At 41.4% G+C, this 25,000-nt stretch overlaps 1 protein-coding gene across 2 annotated transcripts in view; it reads right to left on the reverse strand.

Annotated features, from left to right (window-relative positions):
* The window catches only part of Baldspot (elongation of very long chain fatty acids protein baldspot), a 309,098-nt gene that overhangs the window by 125,461 nt on the left and 158,637 nt on the right, over nucleotides 1–25,000 (reverse strand). The window contains exon 1 of one of the 2 annotated variants that reach the window (XM_076212592.1): nucleotides 8,345–9,608. The exons of the other annotated variant lie outside the window; for it this stretch is intronic. Within the exon in view, the coding sequence (XP_076068707.1) occupies nucleotides 8,345–8,718 (374 nt within the window). The 5' untranslated portion in view covers nucleotides 8,719–9,608. Of the gene's footprint in view, nucleotides 1–8,344; nucleotides 9,609–25,000 lie in introns of those variants that run through there. 2 annotated transcript variants of the gene reach the window in all.

Genomic DNA, 25,000 nt, shown 5'->3' on the forward strand with positions numbered 1-25,000 from the left:
CGAGGGTGAAAATTTCGAGTTTGCTTGTGAGTTCTTCTGGCTCATAGATGACCACCAGAATGAGATGCTGCAAGGTCTGGTGTACGTCTTATGGTCTCTTGCAGTCTCCTCCATTCTTATGGCGTTTCACGAGTCATGCAACATACCTTCATCGTACGATCGATTGACCAATCAGAATAACAAAGCCGTCCCACGCGAAAGATCATTTGTGACTGTTTATTCCTAAAGGGGTCCCCTACATACCAGAGTTACATATCATTCCTTTTATGGCTGGAGACTAAAATTCACTAAAAAAAATAATGCTTATTTTTTTTTTTTTTTTTTTATTCCACCGTTCTGATATCTTCCATAAATCTCTCCTCTATGATACAGTGTTGTCCCCAAGGATAGAAGCGCTGGTTATTGCTCATAAAATACTCTTCCTGAAGGTGTCTCCTTTGTACATGTTTGTTATGTTTCATTAATATTAAATATAATTTAACAAATTATGCATAAGAAGGAAATGGACAAGAAATTGTTTACCAATAGTGTTTAACGAATGGAATAGACTTAGTAATCATGTAGTGAGCATTGAAACAATTGGTTGTTTTGAGAGATGAAATAACTTTATGGATAGGTATGACAGGTGGTGAGGGACATGGAACTGCCTAGTGTAGGCCTTATGGTCTCTTGGAGCCTCTTCCATTCTTATGTTCTTATATGTACATGATAAATCTATGTCGTCCATGTTATGCATTATATGCCTTGTTTCTTATAGCAAGCCACCCTCTCAAAATGGGTAAATTATCTTGAAACAAAAGTATGTGAATTAGTTTACTGAGATAGCATGAGATACTAGGAATGGAAAAATATATAATTTTCTTTACAAGAAAAGAAAAAAATAGAAAGCTAATATCTATACCATTAGCACCCGCAGTACCAGTTCTGAAACATTTAAGATTATTTGTGAGAGGGACATAAAAATACATAAAGAAAACTGGCAAGATTAATTAACATATTTTTCGTGTTTTAGCTTGGTATATTGTTCACTTTTCCACCACATGGGGCATTCCTTGCACCTTGGCACTACTGCAACCCTCAGAGGCACCGCGCGGTTAGAATAATCACCTTCGCGTTCTGCAAGTCAGCGTGACCACTCTTCCCTTGGCTACATGATGGGTGATGCAACGTTCATTGATGGGCACGCGTCTAGTTATGTTTCGTCAGCAATAACCACAGGTTCTCTTCTTGGGGGACGATACGCATCGAAGAGGCGGAGGCGTGGAAGTGGGCAAGGAGAGATTTAAGGAGGACAAGCGAACGGAGGGGTCGTAAGAGTTAAAAGTGATTAACATTTATCTATTCATTTATCTTATTTAATCATTCCGATCTTTCTCATCATTATTATTATAATTTTATTTATTTATTTGTGAGTATATATTGGTCTATAAGCATGATGAGTGACTGTCCGTAAGGATATCACTTAAATACCTACAACATCGTCTGCAGAAAACACACGGTACCACATACAGGGTGTTTGTTTCCCGAATGGCATTTTGTTGATTTCGGTGACTTAATTCTAATATTTGATCAAGCTTCAGGCTTTTCTGGATTTTATTCTGACACACCAGTTGACTTTATTCAGTTTAGAGAAACTTCGAGAACAGAATGGATTGGGCAGCCATATTGCTTTGTCAACTTCCATTTCGCCAAACTCTGTTACCTAACCGAAATTGAGGTAGCTTGCCGAAATGTTCAACTTATGAGTCTGCCAAAACGCAATTTGGCAAAACATGATTTGGCAATACTTAATTTGTCATTTTTGCCAAATCGGTATGGCAAAATAAAATTAAATAAAAATGGCTCAGTGCAATTTGGCGAAATGCAATTTGACAATCAAAATTGGCGAATTCTATTTGGCAAAAAAGCTAATTCTACGTAATGCAACTTGGCGAAAAATAATATTAACATGCGAAGACACCTTATATAAATCGACCCCTATTCGGCCTGGGCGAAAAACAACAACTCCATTACCCAAAGGTTACCACCGCCACACACTCTCCAGTAACGATCATTTGCGCGATAGTCAACTTTTTGCTTATTCAAACTTCCTTCCAGCGATCATACTGCGACGTAAGAACAGGTCGTCTCTTTATATGGCTGTCTTTATCAGAGTACGCCATACAATGTAGCAACACGATATCCAGGCTCATAATTATGATTAGAATAAGAAAAATTTTAAATTTTCATTCTCTCGCCCATGTATACTACACACACACGTCGATTGCATTATATTTAGTAAAATAGATCTAATGTATTCACTCCGATTTTCTTCAGATAGAAACACCAAATATAGATCTTTGTCCAAAATTGCACCAAATCAATCCAAACAAGAGACGAGAGCAAAATGGTCCAACGGAAATATGAAAATACAATATGTAGATTACAAGAGAATGGGAAAAATAAATAAACAAATATATAATTTTATAAATAAATAAACTTATAAATGAAAATATAACAATAAAAAATGGCGTAAACCAAAATCTAATTTCAAACGTGGGACTACGAGACGCACGTAATTGCAAAGCAAATACTTCAATAATGACCCCACTAAAAATAAAACAACAAACATTGCCAATTTTATTAAGTGGACAGCAACTAATAATGCAGACAATTGTGCATATGAACTCTTATTATTTATTTTTATTATTATCATAGTTATTATTATCAACGTTATTATGTACATGCACTGCATCTTGTACCGTATTTATGTACTGCAGTACACCCCGTTATGCCTTGCTATTTAGCCTTCTGAAAACCACCTCAACACTAATTAAAATAAACAGTTATCCACTAACTACCACTTGTTTTTGGTCCTTGGCCCACTAAGAGTACACAGGGTGTGAACCGTTGTGCTAGTTGTCGCCAACCAATTTTATATACCTACAGGATAGAAACTACTCTATGTAGTCCCATTAGTAATGCATTTAAGTTCCCCTCGGCTGAATAAAATCGCCTGACGGCAACCCAATGGCGAACAGAGGCGAAAGACCTGCCCATATATGACAGTAGTCTTATTATCTACATGTGGTTAGAATATTCTTTCTAGATCATCACTAGTTAAGACTTCCCTTGACTGACGATAGTATCTGCTTTCCCTTTGAGGGCTGGGATGGAAGAGGTGTGGGGGAGAGGAGGGTGTGGGGGGAAAGGAAGGAGTGGGAGGAGAGGAGGGTGTGGGGGAGAGGGGGTGTGGGGGGTGTGGGGGGCATGTGGAAAGAGGGATGGGGTACGTGGAGGGAGGAGGGAGCTCAAGGAACCGACCAGTCTCACAGAGATCGAGCGAACACGCTAGCAAATGTCAGCACACTTTCCTCTACCCTCTCTCCCCCCCAACACCCCCTTTGCATAACACAACACCTTCAACAACACTTTACTTCTACTGGGAAAGGAGAGAAAGCGCCCAGACTCAAACGTGGGAAAATAAAAAATAAAAACGCTCCAATAAACCTTTCATATTCTACAACGAGAATATAAACAAAGCATCGTCCGGCGACTAATGAAAATGGACTAAGAAAAAGCCTTTGATACTGCCCCATACATGTGACTACGAAGCTCACGTCACGTGAGGTGACACTTTACTCCTCCCCTAGTGGTTTATGAAAGAGTATACAACAAAAAAATCTAGCCAGATACATTACGCGTGAAGTTAATTATGGTCATTTGTGTTTGTTTACATCGATATTGGCCGAAGAGTAAATTGGTCGCTCAAGTCAACTAAATGTTGAAGAAGGTTTGGACAGGTGAACAGGATAGCCCGAAATCTGGCTGTCGAGATCGAATTCGGTACAACAAATATATAGATAGATAAATAAATAACAGCACGATTGAAAAAAATGTGTATAAACTTGCACCGACATAAAAAATACCTAAACAGGAGGAAGGTGGCGAGGAAAGGGGGAGTGGAGTAGGGGAGAAGGATGAGAGGAGGAGGAGGAGGAGTATGAGGAGGATAGGAGGAAGAGGAGGAGGAGGAAGAGGAGGAGGAGGAGGAAGAGGAGGAGGAGGAAGATGAGGAGGCGGAAGAGGAGGAGGAGGAAGATGAGGAGGAAGATGAGGAGGCGGAAGAGGAGGAGGAGAAGGGGAAGAAGAAAAGGAGACCAGAAGAGGTGAATAGAGGTGGGGGGGAGAGGAAGAGGAGAGGAAGAGAAGAGGAGGAGGAGAAGATGAGGATGAACGGAAGAGAGGAAGGGAAAAGGGAGGAGGGGAGCAAAGGAGCGGGGAGGAAGAACAGAAGTGGTGGAGGAGAGGAGTTTGAAATGAAGGGAGAAAAAGGAAAGGGGGGAGAGGAGTAGAGGAGGAGGGGAGAGGAAAAGGAGAGGTGGAGGAGAAGAGGAGGGTTGAAGAAGATGAGACGAGATGTGGAGGTGGACAGGAGAATGAAATGAAGAGAGGAAGGGAAAAGGGAGAAGAGGAGTAGAGGGAGAGGGGAGAGGAAGAGGAGAGGTGGAATAGAAGAGAACTATGAAAGAGAAGAGGGGAAAGGAGAGGAGGGGACTAGAGGAAGAGGGGAGAAGAAGAGGAGTTGGAGAAGGAGAGAAGGTGGGGAAAGGGAGAATGAGAAGAAGATAAGAGGAAGAGGGGAAAGGAAGAGGGAAGAGGAAGAGAAAAGTAAGAAGAGAAGCAGTAGGACGAGTAGGAGAGGAAGATAAGAGGAAGAAGAGAGAAGCGGGAGGGGGACGAGGAGAGGCAGATGAGAGGAAGAGGGGAGGAACGGGTAGGAAGAGGAGAGGATGAGGGAGAGGAGACGGAGGGGGAGAGAAAAAGGAGATATAGGGAAAGTAAAGGGAGAAGGAGGAGGAAGGGAAAGGAGAAGGGGAGGAGTAGGAGAGGAGAAGAGGGTAGTAAGGAGAGAAGGAAGGGAGAAGGAAGTGGGGGGGAGGAATAGGAGAGGACAGGAGCCTAGAAAGAAAGGTAGAGGAGGAAGGTGAGAGGGAGGAGAAGATGAAGAAAGGGGGAGAGAGGAATGGGAAGAGGATGGGGAGTTGGAGGAAGAGGGGGAGAGAATGAGGGAGGGAAACATGGGTAGTAGGAGAAAAAGAGGAGAGAAGGGAAGGGGAGTGGGGAGAGGGAGGGAGGAAGAAGGAAGCGGTGGGGAAAGAGGGAAGGAGGAGGATATGAGAGGGGAAGGAGGGAAAGAGAAGGAGGAGGACGGAAGTAAGAGGTGTATGAGAAGCGAAGGAAGAGGCGCGAAGGAAGAGAAAAGGAGGAGGGAAGTAAGAGGGATGGAGGAGGAAGGAAGGAGGGAAAGATGATATGGATAAGGAAATGAGGAACTCTATCTAGACACGCGCGCGCGCGCACACACACACATGCGCAAACACACTTCTTTAAGATTTATCCACATCTCAGATTCTGTTTAATGATTCTCATTCTTTAATATTATATCAAATATGCTTGTTCCAGGAGGCAAAAATAAACGCTTTGCAACCAGAGGGGGTCTGTAACTTTGTTCCAGAGTTCTCTTTCTAAGAGCAGTCTGTAGCTATAACTCTCGGACACTTGAAAAATGCAACACAAATTATGGTCAGTCAATCATATTCAGGACCCAATTTCTTGATTATGTAGTGATCTACCACGGTGCGTTTCCTCATTTGTTTTTGCTGGTCTGTTGTGTTTGTTTTCTTTCTGTCGTTTGTTTGTTTTGGCTTATCGTTTTTTTTTTTCCTTGTTGATTTTTTTAAGGGCATTCTTTGTGGTTTATCGGTTTTAACTGTTGCACAGTGATAAAACAAGTAAATACACATACAAGGCTCGACGGAGCAGAGGTAACGTTTGCACCCACTGATCCATTGCTCCGAGTTCGATTGCCGCCCTTGGCACTCCAAAGGGGGTTTCAGACGCAGCGACTTACTTGCGCGTTACGAGTTTGTGCAAACTATACGGAACACCCCTGCGTGTCCACACGTTACAAAAAAGTATGCACAATCGTCAGTCCATTTCTAGGTCGAGGTGGTGGTAGTCATGCCTGACGAAGAGCTTATTTTAGCGTTTTTATACTGTTTACTCCATACCGTTTCCCGTCCACACGCACGGGAATCCGTATACAAACCGGTTTGTGCAGGCAAGCCTACGGTAAAGCATGCACGTGTGGAACCCCCTTAAGTCGAGTGGGCAAGTTGTGTGTGTGTGTGTGTGTGTGTGTGTGTGTGTGTGTGTGTGTGTGTGTGTGTGTGTGTGTGTGTGTGTGTGCGCGCGCGCGCAAGGTCACAGCATTGCCATATATCGGTCACTATACGAGCTCTGAGTTCCGAGGAGAAAAAAAAAAAAAAAAATCCAGACTAACTAAGTGTGTTCCCGCCCCAACACAAAAAGTGTTACAAATAAGCTAAAGTGAATAAAAAGTACAAAGACAAGAAACGGTTCGCAGCTTAGCGGGCAGACCGTAAAGACAGAAAAACTGGAAACAAGTGAGCCAATGAAAAAAAGTAAATAAATAAATAAATAAATAAACAAGATAAATAAATGAACGAGATGTCAAACTAAATAAATAAAGAATAAAAATAAATAAATATTAAAAGGTCACTGCTTGAAGAATACGAAGAAACAAACTCTTATGAAATTGCTTACAAGAGGAAAACTAGTCGGAAAAATTAAAGCCAAGTTTGGGCGATCGAGACGGACGGGGAACCAGTGTAGTCTTTTTACGAGCAATGTGAATAGGAAAATATTAAGCAATACAAAATCGCGCACGCACAAAGGTTTGGTCCTTTCCTGTATACCACAATATGGTAAATAAACAAGCAAACACACAAAAGAGCTTTACACCTTTCCTGTATACCACAATTAGGCAAATAAATGCACACAAATACAGACACACACACACGTACAAACACACACAAAAGAGCTTTACTCCTTTCCTGTATACTACAATTATGTAAATAAACACACACACACACACACACACACATACACACACACAACCATATAAGAAGAGGTAAACATGATCTTCCCTTTTAGAAGAAAGACTGTTTAGAACACTAAAAGAGGGTGGACAAAATTGACAAGGATAATCTTTTTGTTAGGGATGAAAGAATGATAAGATGATATGGCAGTCATGTAAAGACAAAATGTCTGAAAGTTATTAGGGAAAATATTCTCTATACATATGCATAAACGGTTCAGTTGTAGAATTCGCTCCCAGCCCTTTATCAACTGTAGAATTTCCACCCTAACTAAGGTTAGGTTAGACTATGTATCACTAGTCATAATCAACTGTACATTGTCCATCCTGGCAACAGTCAGTTGCATAGCCCGGCACATGTCGGAGGGGAAATTCTTTAACTGATCTGCATAATTTTTTTGGAGAGAGAAAAAAAAAATAAAAGCCAATTTTGACAGATGAAATGCAGTGTCTTGTGTTCACGTGTGCACGAAATTACGTTATGTGCACTGCCTCCTATGTATGTGTTCGACATCATACGCACGTACACGAATAGACGCGTGTATACACGTCTATGTACATGTTCACATAACCTACACATACAATCATGAACAAATTACGGGCTTTGTTCATGTGTACAGACATGAAAACGAGTGTGCGTGTGGTTTGTATATTACGGCATTGGAGCGACTAATCGAAGAAAGTTTATTATGGTGTTATTCCACGTAAAGAAAAAAAAAAGCGTTACGTGACTACTCCAGCCTTCCACATCCCCTTCCGAATATCAAAAATGCATCAACTGAGCCTCTCGTCGCTTCCTTCCCGCCTCACCTACACAAATGACTCACGCTTGCGGCCCCTTCCCCCCCCCCCACCACCACCACGCCAACCCCACCCCGGCTTTGCCGTCAATACAACCGGAATGCGTAACTTCAAAAAGCCGCATGTCCGGCGCCGGCCAAGTTATGTTCAACACGGCTCCTGCTTATCCGGAAGTCAGCCTTTCACCTGAAGCCTGAAATCGGGCTTCCCTGAAGCCGTCCTCACGGCGCCAATGCGGTCGTTCTGAGTCACTCAGGAGCTTGCCTGCATTCTGGCTGATGTTCACACGGCATCGTCCAAGCAGAAAGTGGTGAAGCCGCCGCATCTCCTCCACCCGATTTAACCCCCCTTCCTCTCTCCCTCCACTCCCACGCCACCAACCACCGCCCTGGCGCCAGCCAAAGGCACTGAAGCAGACTCGCTTATGTCGTCACTTCAGCGGTTAGCCAGCGCTCTGCGACAGGAGGGGATTTTCTGCTGGCGCGTGCATAATCCACACCCACTTTCTCAACAACCCGAAGCAGTTTACCTGCTGTCGCGAATGCAAAGACATCAGCAACAACAGCACCATTCAACGGCATAAAAAATACGAGAACTTACGTGTATCCTCCGTTGCAGTACGAGAACTTGAAGCCGTAGCTGCTGAGAATGTGGCCCATTTCAAGGGCAGTGCGGTAGCATCCCCAACTGCTGAAGATGGCCAGGGCGATGTTCCACGCCACTAGCTGAGCCCTCAGATCATACTTGGGCCTGTCCTTCATGAAACGCTGCCCTCCCGCCAGGAAGGCCACGTAGGCGGTGATGTAGTAAAAGCAGTGCCACCAATTGGCCTCCATCCACGCGATATAATCTTGCACGGGGAAGTTCTCCTCGAAGGGAAAAGTGTTGTAGTACGTATAATTGGTCGACCCTGCGAAATAGACTCCAGTGGGCGAGAGCTGCTGAAGCAGATGAACTGTTTTGTTTGCGGCCATCGTGAGGGTGTAAGGCGGCTGTCTGTCCTCTCGTGAACGGCTGGCTGGCTGACAGTCGTGCAGGCTGGTCGACACTTGCTGCAGTGCTAGTGAGGCAACTAGCGTGTTTTCTGCTTAGTCACGTGAACGACCTGGACTCTATCCTCTCCGCTGTGTGCGGGCGTTACCGCTACTCCTCCCTTACAGACAACACCTCTGCACGATATAAGTCGAGGAAAAGCTCTAGTGCATCGACAGTCCCTTGTGGAGATGTCATGCGAAGTGACGGATTGTGCTAAAGTACTCTAGGTTATACACAGATCGGATGGACGGTGTGTTTCAAATCATTAAGGCCTCCCCTCTCTCTCTCTCCCTCTATTTCTCTCTTTTTCCAATAGATTCTATTCAGATGACACACAGCCAAGAGGGAAAACACTAAACACTGGGAGAACCCGCGATAAGATAAGGGCCTTTGTCTTTTCCAAAATGACGCAGTTTACGTTCTACACAGACAAGAAACGAGGTATTTGAAAGCAACAATCTTTTCAACGAACTTTCCCCTCCCACTCCACAACAAGGAGAGAGGTAACACTAACGGCAACTATCAATCCAACCGACGGCGACGACGATGAAGACGCTGACGGGACGGTGTGACGCAAGCCGGTGTGTCAGCCAAACGTTTACAACTAGCCTCGTTTGCCGGACTCGACAGCGATGACGCCAGCGACGATGTCCCGTGGGCAGCACTAAGTACCAGTCTTATATACCTCCTGGCCCAAGGCTCCTTCTAGGTAAATAATCATACAAAAAAATACGAATGATTCGGCTGTTTTCCCTAGGGATGAAGGGAAGGAGGGGGTGGAGGAAGAGGAGCAGGAGGGAGGGAGGGGAGGCGGGCAAACAGTCAGGGGCGGGTGCGGCGGGAGGTAGCGCGGTGAGATGCTTCTCGACCTACAGTCTTCCACTGACTGGCTCACTCCAATGCGCGCGGGTCTTCTCCTCAGTGCTCAACCAAAGGCTACTCGGTCCCGCAACGCCATCTCTTGGCGGGTGGCGGTAACGTGACTGAAGCGTAACTTTAGGGGCTGGTGCCAACCTGGTGATCACTGAGCAAGAGAAGAACGGCGAATGAGTTCTCGTTGGAGGCTATCCTCGCCACTTGAAAAAGTAAATTTTGGGGGGCTGACAGTTGGGTGTCAGCCTGATGCTGATGTATCATCAGCGTCGTCAGCGTCGTCGTCGTCGTCGTCAGCGTCGTCTGCCTGATGCTGATGTATCATCAGCGTCGTCAGCTCGAAGAAAGAGGGGGATAATTACCTCCTTACACCCGTCAGTGAGAAACAAGTCGGGAATTATAAAGGTCGTTTTATTGGCAGAGACGTGTAGGCCTATCGACCAAATGATCAAAGAAACCTTCATTGCGGTGGATCGCAGAACTTTCTTTTCTTTTCTTTTTTCGAAAATTCTCGAGTGTTTTCCATTTCACTAAGAGGGCTAAGTGCGACTCAGTCTTGAGAACTAAACCACATGATGTTGAACAACCACATGAACTCGCCAGGATACAAGTTAGCACCTCCATAGAATGCAACTCAATTTTACATGTTTGAGAGGTTTTTGAACAGAGTGAATGCAAACGTAATCACATTAGAACCACTCGACGTACATCCACTTGTTTATGTTCTTAGCATCCACACCCTGTAAATGTCTTTCTCTGACGTGAATAAAATAATCTGGTATTAGACAAAACAAAACATTTAAAGAGGATATTAGGTTGTATCGGGTTGAGAATTCCGTAATGTTCTCACAAATTCGTTACGCTCAGGCGCCTTCATGGTAGTAAGACAATATTTAACGTTCACCAGTTTTTCCATATTTGTCTACTTTTGCGCATTTGGTCAAAAGTAATAAACATAACATCAACTACTTACGTGCATATCACAGCGCATGCGATTAGAATGTCCAAGTAAATTGTTGTAGTATTGTTGATTATTCACGAGAAAATGCGTAAACGAAAGTATATGTCGGCCAAAAAACGTTAACGGTTTTGTGGCTGGTTTGAAAACGGCTTGCCGTTGGCTAGAATGAAATATCCAAAGTATTTTCATAGGCTCATCTAGTGAGCTGACGAGGGAAAACAACAAAAGGTTCGACAGTATCCTGCTTTTTTGGGGGGAGAAACTTCTTTGTGAGTATTGTGTTCGTCTTTTACTGACACCGACGTCGGCTTAAGACAGAAAATAGAAAACCCTTATCGTTACGTCCTCATTAGCCTAGTGAATAAGGTGAAACAGATTTGTTCGATCCAACCTGGAGTTCCACAAAATTCTGTAGGGTTATTATTATTATAATTATTAATATAACTTTCATTATTATTATTATTATTATTATTATTATTATTATTATTATTATTATTATTATTATTATTATTATTATTATTATTATTATTAATATCATTATTATCATTATTACTATTGTTATTATTATTATTATTATTATCATTATTATTATTATTATTATTATTATTATTATTATTATTATTAGTTATTATTATAATTATTATAATTATTATTATCATTATTATTATTGTTACTATCATTATTATTATCATTATTATTATTATTATTATTATCATTATTATTATTATTATTATTATTATTATTATTATTATTATTATTATTATTATTATCATTATTATTATCAGTATCATTATATATACATATATATATTTTTTTCTTTTTTTTTCCTTTTTTTTCTTTTTTACATGAGCCTCACACGTTTAGAAAGTGTGTATCAAACTGTTGCTTTTATGGGGTGAGCCTCTCATGAACGTGGACTCTGACACACCACACAGGTTTGGAATTATCTGTTATCTTTACAAAGATCGTCCAGGCAGAGGGAAAAGGCAGGGAGGTGTAGGAGCGGGTAAAACTAGAACGCACATGGCGCAGTGTAACCCATTTCCACATTCCACTACAATGTTTTTTTTTTTTTTTTTGTGGTTTGTTGGGGGAATGTTTTGTTTGGCCTTGTACCCTAGGGTACACGCATGATTGTGAGAGGAAGGATAGACCATAGGTTTCATAACCAGTGGGTTCAAAACGATTGTAAAAAAGAGATCTGAAGAGGGCAGCAGGACGGAGGGATAGCACGAGTTAAATGTCATTCCTTCATCAGTCTCTAATCATAAGAGAATGCTTCGTGGCACTTGTTCGTAGGAAAATTCTTGAGTTAATGACTGCGTACAACTTTTGCAGCCAATGCTCCATTCAGGAAAGGGCAAGGAATGACTGCGGTTGGGCGTAGGAGAGGGTGGGTGGGGTTGGTGAGTGAGTAGAGGTGCAGTTCAATCGTGAGGCTGTCTGCAAGGGACGCTCGGCAGTGTACAACGGCTGACCCCTCACGACTTTTTGAATATCAAGTGGATCTCGCTGACTCGTGGGTAAAAATAGAATAGTTTCCTGAGGATCCATTCTTCGAATACGGATACTTGGATCTTTCCTTTTCACTGTTCTTAGGGTGGCGTCATGTTCTTCTACCTCCACACTCAGTGCACCGGTGATTTTTGTTTGTCAGAATTAGATTAAGTTAGATTAGATCAAGTCATGTTGGGAAGTTAGCTTAGACCAGTGATTCCGAAGTTGGGGAAGAGATATGAAGTCGGAAGATAGGGACCTACTGGGAAAGAAACAGAGTTCGGTAAGGCGAGCAAGACCGGGGCCTACCCCAGCGAGTTTCTCAGCAGCCTAGACGGACGGGGCAGACTGTGGCTTGGGCGCGCAGTGAAGGAAGAGGAAGAAGAAGGTTACAAGAAACTTATGCGTGGGACGACCCGCCAACCGGCAGGGAGCGGTTCCCGGCGTGACGGTGCCGGACGCCGACCGAGGATCGAGGACCGCTGTTCCCGGCCTCCGGGACGAGGAACATTCCACAAGCAGTTCGTCACTACAAGAAAAATCGGCATATCTGGGATGACACACAACAGGACACGCTAGCTGCTGCCCACGCTCCAGCAGGTGTTTGTGCTTAGTAGGTGTGAGCGTTTGTGTGTGTGTGTGTGTGTGTGTGTGTGTGTGTTGGGTGGGTGGAATGGTTATTACCATAGTAGGCGTAAGCATATGTGTGTGTGTTTGTGTGTGTATGCGTGTGGGCAGTATGCATGTGTGTGACAAATAATCCACCTACTATATATCTAAATACATTTCATAATTGAGGGTATCTTCGTTAATCTTGTATGACAGCATTATTGTCCATTACTCAGTAAACACAAATGTGTAGATATCTAGACAACCTCATGACTACTTTTTCAATAGAAATTTACGACATATTATGCTTACATAAAACAATACCGTTTCGTTGACTAAGCAAACAAGGTAGGTGAGGAGTACACGGGTCTAGATCCGAGTTTTATTCCTGACTAGTTTCGATAAAGATTTTCATTGTTCTTGTTCTTATGAATTGTAGTTTACCAACGCTACCTTTACGGACAATTTTGCGCCATTGCCGAAGCTTCACAAAGTCTAAACGACTGTACTCATAATGTTTGTAATGTTTTGATTTTTTCACACTCATTAACTTTTCTAACTCTGTATATGTATATTTATTGTTATTCCTTCATGCGCTGGGTCAAACGAGACACGTTTGGCCCGCGGGAGTGGACACTGAGGTGGTTGGTTCTGCAAGCTTAGGGATGTGATTGGTTGGTTTTGCGAAAGAGAAATAAAGGAAAACTGCCAGCGCCACCTGTTGCCTAAGAGTTTCATCACTGACGGCTGGTGTTGACAAGTCAAAAGGAAGCGACGGTAAGAAAGGTGATAGTGATAAATTGAAAACGGAGCATATCGCTCTTACAGTCTTTCCAGTACAGTTACAGCCAAGAAATGGAAGACTTGCAACCTCAATTATTTGTTAACTGTCAAACTAAAACTCCAAATTAATCAAGCTACTATACAAGGTTTTAATGCAATGTACTGAAGGTCCTCATAAGAATGACATGACCTTGCCACAACCTTACACTAAGTTTGTTGCTTTTCATAGAAAGATGTACCGAATAATCATCAGTATAGTTACAGTTGTATCATGAAAATCATAAAGCATGGGTGATGAAGACCTTAAATGCCGCTAGTCTAAGTTCAAAATATAAATTTCTTATCTTAATATCAATCCATTTTCTGATACTAGAAGGTCCAAAGACAATAGACGATGGGTATCTTTGAAAGTGGTGCCGTTTAATGGGGCGATTACTTGCTTTGTTGTCAGGTCAAGTCAGGATTTGGTGGCATAATTTATTGGAGATATATAAATATATCCTTCACTATGGATGCATTATAAATCAAAATAAGAAAGGTGGAGAAGCCTACACCAGGAGGCGCTGAATAGCTGCGGCCTTATGCGCTTCTTGGACTGTTGGGGCAGGATTCACTGCCGGGAATCGGAGAGAAGTGCGGGATTCGAACCCGCAACTACGCTCCTCCAGCTCTTGCATAAATTAATATATTCCAAACAATACACACACACACACACATATATATTCAAGAAGAACCACTGGAGATCTTTCGTGTATTACATCTTCAAAGTAACGCGCGCGCACACACACACACATACATACACACGCACACATACTATACACACGAATTTAAGAGCAAACTAGACACTGCGAGATACAAAGGCGGAATACCACGAGCGTAGATCCCCTTCTCGTAAGATACAGCTAAGGAAATACACACACACACAGACACACACACACACACACACACACACACACACACACACACACACACACACACACACACACACACACACACACACACACACACACACACACACACATATATATATATATATATATATATATATATATATATATATATATATATATATATATATATATATGCAATGAGTTGGGTTGAATGTCCACAATAAAACAAATAAGATGTAAAGAAATTCTGTGTATACTTTCCCACTGCCATTAAGACAGTAACCACTCGCTTGCTCCTTTGACCTTAGGAGAAATGGGGATCCCTTCTGCGATCAACAAATCTTTTCTATTGTAAATGAATTTCTCCTCAATAAAACGATAAAGAAGATGAAGTAGAAGAAGGAGACAAAGGGAAAGAAGGAGGAGGATGAAGAAGGAAAAGAGAAGAAAATGTTAGAAATCTTTGATCTACTGAATGGCGCATGCGAATAACACTTATTATACTCAAAAGGATGTTAATAGTGAACATGAGGCAGTTTACGCAAATAAGTGAAAGTTTCTTATCAAACCCTGAGTCAGAAGCATTGTTAACATTTCGAAACATCATCATAATAATGGCAGAAACTTGTCTAGAGACTAAAATAAGCACAGACATACTATATTCGTGCATTTATTTTTTCCAAGAATCAACCAAGTGTCTTTCTATATTTGTATTGGAAGTTTCTAGATCTCCTCCCTTATAGTTTTCCACGTGTCTATGAATGTCAAAAACAAAAGAGAATCACAAGGCCCATCTCCTTCGTTGTCACACAACCTCGAATCTTTATGATCTTCCTTCTTTTGTTTCCATCCTAAGACTGTGGCGTATTTCTACCAACTATATGTCTAACAAACATCTCCCTATTTCTTATCATTTTACTTTTTTTTTTTAGCAGTGTTGTCTTGTTTTTCCTTATTCTGTTGTTTCATAATCTGTTTAAAGTTTCATCTTAGTGAGATTTACTTCCTTCCTTTTATTGTATAAATTATATATATATATAATTAGTAGGTTTGGGTATAACCATCCGCTAAATTGTATTCTAGTTAAACCTCATCTTCTTTTGATATATTCTTTCCCTTACTAAGTTAGTGAATTTTAGCTTTCTCTTGAGCGTTTTTTTTTTTTTTTTTTTTTTTAACTGGAGAATAGTCTCCAGTCATGAAAGAATGCCGAGTGACTGCGGTCCGTAGGGGTGTCACCTAAGCCCCCGAGAATACTGACAGACTAAAGCATGAAGTCAGTACACCCAAGGGAGGGTCTTCAGCATTAAGTGCACTAACTTAATCTAATGGGCATTTTTTATCTCTTGTCTTCAGTCTCTGAACAGAACAACGAACATTTAACACACTAGCTTGCTTGGTCTTGGTATGAATTCGTTATTTCCTGCCGGCTACGTTATTCCCACCATTTCTTATCGTGTTTGATAAGACTTATCAGCCTCTCCCTTCACACAATTAAAACTCTCGAAATATCTCACTTTGTAATCGATGGGTAGCGATGCACTTATGTTATCTGTAATTCTTTGGGTCACACATACTTACATTCTAAACCAAAAATTCTCCTACTCAAACTAGCACTGTAGCTACCAACCTATAGGTTATGACTTGAACCTCACCATTTTCTTCTTATATTTTTTCTTATTTTTCTTGTCTTAATTTTGCTTATATATGTTCTTCTAACAACTTCCTGTTAGTACATTAGGTTTGATGTGATCCCAACACAACGATTTATGCCGATCCTCTAAGAGCACCTTCATGTGTGTGTATGTATGTGTGTGTGTGTATTCACCTTGGTCTTTGGATCACGTGTTGGACTCGTGATCGACAGCTATTTCCCTCCTGCAAGAGAGCTCAGAGCTCGTATGACCGATCTATGGGTAATGCTATGACCTTACACACACACACACACAACTCCAAGCCCACGAGAGTCGGAGTAACGACCCGAAGCGCAGCGATACCAAAATAATTTCGGCCCTGGGCAGGATTCGAGCCAGGTACTGCCGTACCTCCGTACTGGCAGTCCAGTACTCTATCAACCGCGCCACCGAGTCGTGTAGTGTGTGTGTTTGTGCGCGCACGTGTATGTGTTTGTCTTTGTGTGAATGTGAAAGGCGAAGAGAGAACTTCTCAACTCACTATGCTTCGTATCATAAATACTGAGGACAATTCCTGGACGGGGATCGAAACACCGGGAAATCAAACTTCCAACAGGAATCTAGACTTTTCAGTTTACCTTGGTATTGCAGACAAAAGTGATTTACAACCTTATTTTCCTTTCTCTCTCTCTCTCTCTCTCTCTCTCTCTCTCTCTCTCTCTCTTGCGTCATCTTCGCCGTCATGGCGAAGTGAGTCATTTTCTAATTCACCCTGAAGGCTCGGATTCGAGCCCCATCATGCACGGTGACTGTTACTCGCCTTGGGTGTGTGATAAAGAAAGAAAAAAAAAAAAGGAGAAGAAGAAGAAGAAGAAATCGGTCGCAGGTACTCCATTGTCAACTCCATTTTTTTATGTGATCAATAATCTAGGGAGTTTAGTGACATCCCTACGGATCAGAGTCACTCAGCATTCCCTTGTAACTGAAGACTAATCTCCATTCAAAAAAGAACGTTGATCACTTTTTGACCTCTCCTATCCCTCCATTTCTTAAATTTCTCCTTTCCCACCTCAATGACTCAACCCACTTCTTCTGTGCAAAAAATCTACAAAGACAAAAAAAAAAAAAAAAAAAATCCCATCGTAGAAAAAAAAAATGTGTATAAAAAAACGTACAAAAACACACATGCAGATCGAGGAACCACCTTCTAGGAAGTAGACAGCCTCTCGTTTTTTTCAGTTCTTCAAGGTATTTTGCATCAAGGGAACTATAGTATACTGGTGCATACTATAGTATAATGCTGCATAGGTAGGAGGGATTCCTCTACGTTCCTACCCATGTGCTTTACAGTGTTCAGTATCAAAGAGAACTACAGTATACATCAAGTTCAGCTTTTAGTATGCGGGATACTTAGGTCCCTGGCTCCCTCCTCTTCTCCCCCCCCCCCACTCCTCCCCTAAGGACTCTACCAACTAGATACCATTGAAAAGGACCTCGCCCACCCACCCACCCTCCTCCTCACCCATCGCTCTCAGTGACCACAGCCCAACCAACATAAACACAGTTCCTGAACAACACTCTCTACCAAGAATTCTCAGCCAGCAATGAGTTTACCACGCTCTGAGTTAAAAGTAAATATGATATATACATGAAAATTTGATATATGTATCATGTCTGAAGATTTAGTACTAATTCCATAATACTCTGTACCTAATAGGCCACTCGTTATGTACAAAAGGGTAAATGAGCGAAGACAGGTTGAGAATCACTTGCCTAGACTGAGCTATTTCCTGAGAGAGGAGCATTGTCGAGGAGGACAAGGCTCTACTCTTCGAGTGGCACTTGACAGTCACTATTTTTACACCAAACACTGTTTACCTAAACAAGAGAGTACCCCCACCCCCCTAAAAATTAAATGTACTTGATTTACTACCCCAATGTATTACTAATAACTACCAGCTGGCTATACCTCCAACCAGGCATTACTAGCTTGCGACCCTTCTAACCAGTCACTATTTAAAAAATCATAAACTAAAGAAGTCACAACTTTACTAGCCTTAGCCATTCACTCAAACGCTTTCAACCATCCACACGATCAACAAGTCTATTATCACTGCTTGAGATCAGTCATTACCCGAGGCAACACCTACTAAGAGATCTGTCTCACTTTGACTGACCTGCATCGAAGAGTGGGTCTCTTTTTTTGTCGAGCGAGTTACTACCAGGAAATACAGCTACAAGTGAAGTTGAAGCGGGTAGGGGTCGGGGATGGGGTAGAGGGGCGAGAGGAGAAGAATATGGTTCAAGGGGGAGAGAAAAGAACGAGATCTTTGTCACACCAACAAACACTGGTCTCATTTCCAGCGGTAACCCGGAAATGCATCTCTCCGCGAGTGAGGTTGAGGGGAGTGAAGGAGGGAGAGTGTAGGAGAAGGGGAGAGAAAAGGACAGCTTCGAGGTGGGGGGCTCGAATTCACGTCAAGCGGAAGTTCAACGAGAAAATCGATCCAGACCGCGTGTAATAATTCAGATTACTCGTGGATGTGCCCTCCCCCGCGCGGAAAGGGTGCGTGCCAGATGCCGGGTGCCTACAAGAGCGTCTGGGCGCCTGGACTACCTGGAAATGACGCCGGTCAGAGATCCTTAGAATCGAGGGCGCATTCCAGGAGTGGCATATTTTGTTCAGAATTGTTTCTTGATTGTTTCTTGATTTTTTTTTGTTTTGTTTTTTGAGAAGGGACTTGCCACAACTAACCTACTTTATTATTATCATTTTGGGTTGTTATGGGTTTCTATTTGGTTTCCAGCCCGTAAGTCACACTTGCAACTTGTTACATGTGCTAAGGCCATATCCTCATTATAAGTAGGGTAGCCCATTAAATGCACACCCCGACCCAAAAGATTTGCTCACCCACCCTTCCCAGTTCATCATTCTGGGAATGAAGTGTCATATGAGTGAAAAAAAAGAGCAAAGAAAAGCAAAGGACAACGCATCTACTCACAACAGACCATGACAGGCGAAGTCGGTTTACCCCCACAGCTTCATAACATAACTATATGCTCACTTCGTACCCGAGGCGACCTCAGCTTCCTTTGGGTATCGTCATTGCAAGAGTGGAATACTGTGGACACCGTCTCCTGCGTTCATATATGAAAATAAACTCTACTACTGGGATTCGAGCCCTCGCCTTCGCGGCTTACTTTTCATAAGACGAAGACCGTACCATCACGCCACCATGACCCTACAAAATAGAACATGTACGAACTGTTCTGCACACCTGCAATGTTGAGGTCCGGCCGGGTACAAATCTCGCAAACCACGAAAACAAAAATGCCTTGTAGAAGGCGTGGCATTATGGGAACATTTCGAAACAAGGACCTTTGGATGCAGACGAAGTGTCAGGATGCGGAAGGCGTCTGAGACTGGAAGATGGTTGTCTCGAAGCTCCCTACTGATTCATTAGCCCAGGTTCGACTCTCGGAAGGAGCCGAGACGGTCCAAAGAAATGGTCCGTCTTTGCTTTTTTTTTTTTTTTTTTTTGACTCCCCGTGGTGCCTGTTGTGTATGAGAAGTTTCCTGCAAATAAAGATTGGGATGCCAATCGAAGAAAACACTGATAAACGATAAAAACAGTCACATGTCAAAGTGTACCCTCTATTTAAACGTTTCCAAGAGAAACAATAAGTGAGAGAGAGAGAGAGAGAGAGAGCGTGTGTGTGAGAGAGAGAGAGAGAGAGAGAAGAGAGGCCAGAGTGAACTGCAGCACTGGTCTGGGAGTGAAGAATTGGGTGTGTGATGTCTGAAACTAGACGAACTTCCGGCTATGGATGGCTGCCAGAGACTAAAGATGTCTCTGAGTGTGGTGGAGGCTTCCGGGACTTCAGGGTCGTCTGGAAGAAGGAGGTAAGGGGGAGATGAAGAGAGTGTCTTTGAAAGGACTGTCCGGGAGTTAGACTTTTCTTTTTATCTATATATATTGCTAAGAGTGGCCAAAAGACCCCCACCAAAAGAAGTAAAAGCAATGAATAAACAAAACAGAATAGGTGGGTTAATAAAAAGATAAATAGATGAATAGATAAGTAGATAAACAAATTAATTAGTTAATAGATATAAGAATGGTAAAAAGTAAGAAGTTAATAAATAGATCGATTTACACACACACACACACACACACACACACACACACACACACACACACACACACACACACACACACACACACACACACACACACACACACACACACACACACACAAATAAAATATATATATATATATATATATATATATATATATATATATATATTAATAAACAAATAAATAATTAAGTAAACAACCAAAGGAATAGACGAATTATATTAGAATGTCCTCAGGGGGCCGCTGCAGAAAGAGAAATACGAAGAGTGCACCAATTCGAAGCCATGTGCTGGTGTTGGAAGAAGTGTCTTAAAACTCCCGATTTGAACGAGTCCAAGAAGGAGGGTGCTGGGGAAGAGAAGGGAATATAGGAATGGGGGAATGCGTATGGGTCTATATGGTATCTGACATAGGCGCACGCACACACACACACACACACACACACACACACACACACACACACACACACACACACACACACACACACACACACACACACACACACACACACACACACACACACACACACACACACACACACACACACACACACACACACACACACACACAAAAGATAGAGAAGGGCTGTCTTGGTAGATTAAAATGCGTATCCTCTCATGTAAAGATAATAATATTGAAACATGCAAAGGGGAAACATGATTTGTGTGATGCTAAAGCAATGAAATCATCATTAATGAATGATTTCTCAATACACAAGATGAAATAGAAAATTAAATGTGTTTCGTTTTGGCAGATACATAATGGGAGGGACACGGTCGCAATACACGGAAAATGAAATTATCTACAAGACATGGAAACAAACAGATAGAGGAAAAATCAAGAATATCTAAATAGAAAGAGATGTGACTGAGGAAGATATAATAGATAATAAATGAAGCTAAGGAAAAGAACGATCTGAGAACAGAGAAAAAAACGGGGGAGAAATCTGGATAGAAACAGATATGAAAAGGATTCAAAGAAAATAAAAGATAATGCCATGACAGGAAACAGTGAAAGGAAACTAAAAGAGATATATGTTTGAGGACATTCTTTGAAGTAGATCGTAGTGATATGACAAACACAAAAGAAAGAAAAACTGGGAAATCTTCCTACACTTCTATTACATGGATATGGAAGAAATTGTGTCAAGATTTAGTGGAAGAAAAAAAAAAATGGTTTAATAGAAAGTGTGAAACAGCAGAAACTGAAAGAAGTGTAATTTGGAAAAAGCAGAGCAAGATGATGACAACATTTTGCCTCGAATTTCACTGACAGTAAACCCGGAATCCCATGCCGGCTCGCATTCAAGACAAATATTCTAAAATCATCTTGCAAACAAATGACCTACTTACCCTCGCAGCGCAAGATGTATATTAACAAGTAAAATGTCTTTCTTTGCTCTCAGCTCTCTTTCTGCGGCATGTCAAGTTAGCAAACACCACCATTCACATACATGCCCAGTCTTCACAATAGCTACCTTCCTGTGACCTTTCCCATTTTAACTCTCTACCACACAGCCAGCTCCACGTGGCACGACCGTAACGCGAACGAACAGATCGAGGCACTCCGATAGAACTTCTGTCTTCTTAGCACACCCAACGGCAGCGTCGTCCTCAACCCCCTGCTCAGGAATGTCCAGTGCATCATCAACGGCATGCCAGCCCGAACTTAGACCACCAGAAAATCTATCCTCAAGATAGACATCTGTGCCTTCTGCGACCAGGACATCCAATGTCATCAAATCCATGACCTCACTGAATGTCGTAGAACTCAGAACTTCCAGACTTCGGCAGTGACTTCTCGTTCACCTGATTCTTGGAGGTCAACTTCCTGAGGTCTTAGAACTTCAGGGATCATCAAGATCTCTGGGACTTATCAAACGTCTATTCTTATGGAATTCGAACCATAGCCCGTGCAATACGAGACCAGTGCCCTGCCAATTACGCTACGACGGATGTCTATAAGAGGTAACAAGAAACTACATCTGCAGCCTCCAGAGATCAACCTCATTGATGAACCGTTTGCAAGCTTTTTTTTTATTCAGGAACCACCGGCCCTAACGACGTCCTCCATAATAAAACAAGTATTCAGTAGCCTCCCGAGTAGCCTACTACCACACCCACCCCTGTGGCCATCGAGGGGACAAGTTTTCATCAGTGTCCCAGCTCTTCCAAAATGAAGGACGATCGACCCTACAATATCAACAACGATAATTGTCCATAACTTGAAGATGTTCTTAGAAAAAGTCTTTGATATACTTTCATCTTCAAATGATTGTTTCTATTAATGAATTTTGCCCAGCTCGTATACATAAACACGCACACACACACACACACACACACACACACACACACACACACACACACACACACACACACACACACACACACACACACACACACACACACACACACACACACACACACACACACACACACACACACACACACACACACACACACACACACACACACACACACACACACACACACATATACTATATATGTAGTAAGGGATAGGGAGGGAGGAAGAGAGAGGGCAAAAGGACAGACAATCAAAGATATCAAATAACAGCTTTACAATGACTGGCTAAGGTATACTCATACGAAAAGATGGAAGTGCAGGGAGGGGGGTGGTAAAAGAACGCTAATCAATACAAGACCCTCCCTATACACCTCAATCATGTCTATGGAAAGGCGTTGGGGGGTGGAGGGGACGGGAGGTGGATTGGTCTGAACATAGGAATTGAGAAGAAAATAACATTAACCTGTTTTGGCTGAACACTGCATCGACTTAGTTCTGGTGACACCAGACTCACGGTAGTATTCTTAAAAAAAAATCTTAAATCCTTGGAAGGGAAAGATTTATATAAGGAAAGACTTTTTTTTAATACCATCGTAAGAATCTTACGGTGATATTCTCAAGAAAGTCTTTCCTTATATAAATCTTTCCCATCCAAGGATTTATATAAGATTTATATATATATATATATATATATATATATATATATATATATTTTAAGAATACCACTGAAAGTCTTTCAGTAGACTGATGAGCCAGCAACTCACCCAAGGTCTATATCTCAGTATTGTATCTCGTCATTGACAATTCACCAGCTCTGCTATCCTAATGGACAATATCGCGCTGTTTGTGAGAACTCTCACTGATTCATGTAATTAGATATGCGTTTCCCAACATTTTCCGACCGTATCACCCTCTGTTGTCATGTCCAACCAATCCAGCATCCCTATCTTGTTTATTAAAAGGATAAAAGAAAGTGAAGTGTACTGCTTGATGATTTATTTTCTTGATTCCTTAGAACTGAAGCAAATTGACAATATTGATTGTAGAAGAAATAAGAACACCATAGAAAAATGAAATAGGATGGAAAAAGTCAACTGGGTAATCAACTGGGTAATCAATGATACATATATCAATGTGATTTTTGTGTGCATCACTTCCCAGCACCCTCTATAATTGATTTCAGCACCCCAGGTTGGGAAACGTTGAATTAAATGGAAGGTCTAGATCGTCTTTATTCTTGCTGCACTAGATAAGCCTAGACATCTAGCTTAGTTAGGGTCGGAGTGTGTAAATTACTTTAATAATAAAAGCTCTTTCAGAGACAAGAGTTTCCTTCCATTCGCCTTCCTTTACAAACCATATGAATCGTACCGTCGGATTGAGGAACTCGACAGTTATAGAAAAGAAAGGTTATTTCTGTCTATTTGCTGAACTGATAAGGAATGAAAGGTTTGATTCTTTATTCCATATAAACTCAAACAAATTTGCCACAGACACCCTCATCGCGTCACAGACCAATAGGTAAACTACATGAATAAATATATACATAGATAAATCAATGAATAAGCAAATCAATAAATAGATAAATAAACAAATAAATGAATAGATAAATAAATAAATAGGTAGAATAAGGGACAAATAAATAAAATAGTAAATTAACAATTAAATGATTGAATGAATAAATAGATAAACAAATTAATCAATAAATAAATAGAAAAATGAAGAAAGAATAAATAAATAGAAAAATGAATGAATGAATTAATAAATAAATAGATGGATAAATAAATAAAAATATAGAAATCAATAAATGAATAGACACAAACCAATCAATAAATGAATAATTGAATAGATAACTAAATGAATAACTAGATATATAAGTGAATAAATGCACAGATAAATATACAAAGAGAAATATAGAAATAAATAAATAAATGAATGTACATAAATCAATCGATTAATAGATAAACAGTATACAAGCCGTGACCTCGCCTCACGGTTGTCATGACAACAGCGTTGGTTAACTGTGACCTAGCTCGGAGGCGAGAGGGTAGGTCAATGGAAGGCGTCCTTCAGTCCCAGTCTTGCCCAACAGCTTTTCTTTTCTGTTGAGAAGAGCTAATTATAATCTTGTTCCAACCTCGAAGGGAGACAGACTAGATTTATTCGATATCTTATCATTTCATAAGTGAGACAGCATACGGTGGATATGTTTTTAGCTTTTACAGGTGAGCAGTGGAGATATATTAATCTTGAATTTATAATATCGGTTTTATTTTTGGGCGAGATTAGTCACCAATCACAAAAGAGTGATGAGGTCTGTTCAATGTCGCCCAAAATCCCTAAAACATCGACTATATAGAACCTTCACTTCCATACAAGGAGTGGGAGAAATAATGAAGTAAAATTTTGAGATGAAATATGGATAATTGGCGATACACAGTAGATATTTCATCGATCGAATTTACTCCCATAAATAACAATTATTCAGACAGCCAATCACTTGACAACATTTCTTTATATGCTTCTTGGAACT

This window comes from Oratosquilla oratoria, chromosome 30 (genome assembly GCF_046742065.1).
Source record: "Oratosquilla oratoria isolate Oo_2021 chromosome 30, ASM4674206v1, whole genome shotgun sequence".
NCBI lineage: Eukaryota > Metazoa > Arthropoda > Malacostraca > Stomatopoda > Squillidae > Oratosquilla > Oratosquilla oratoria.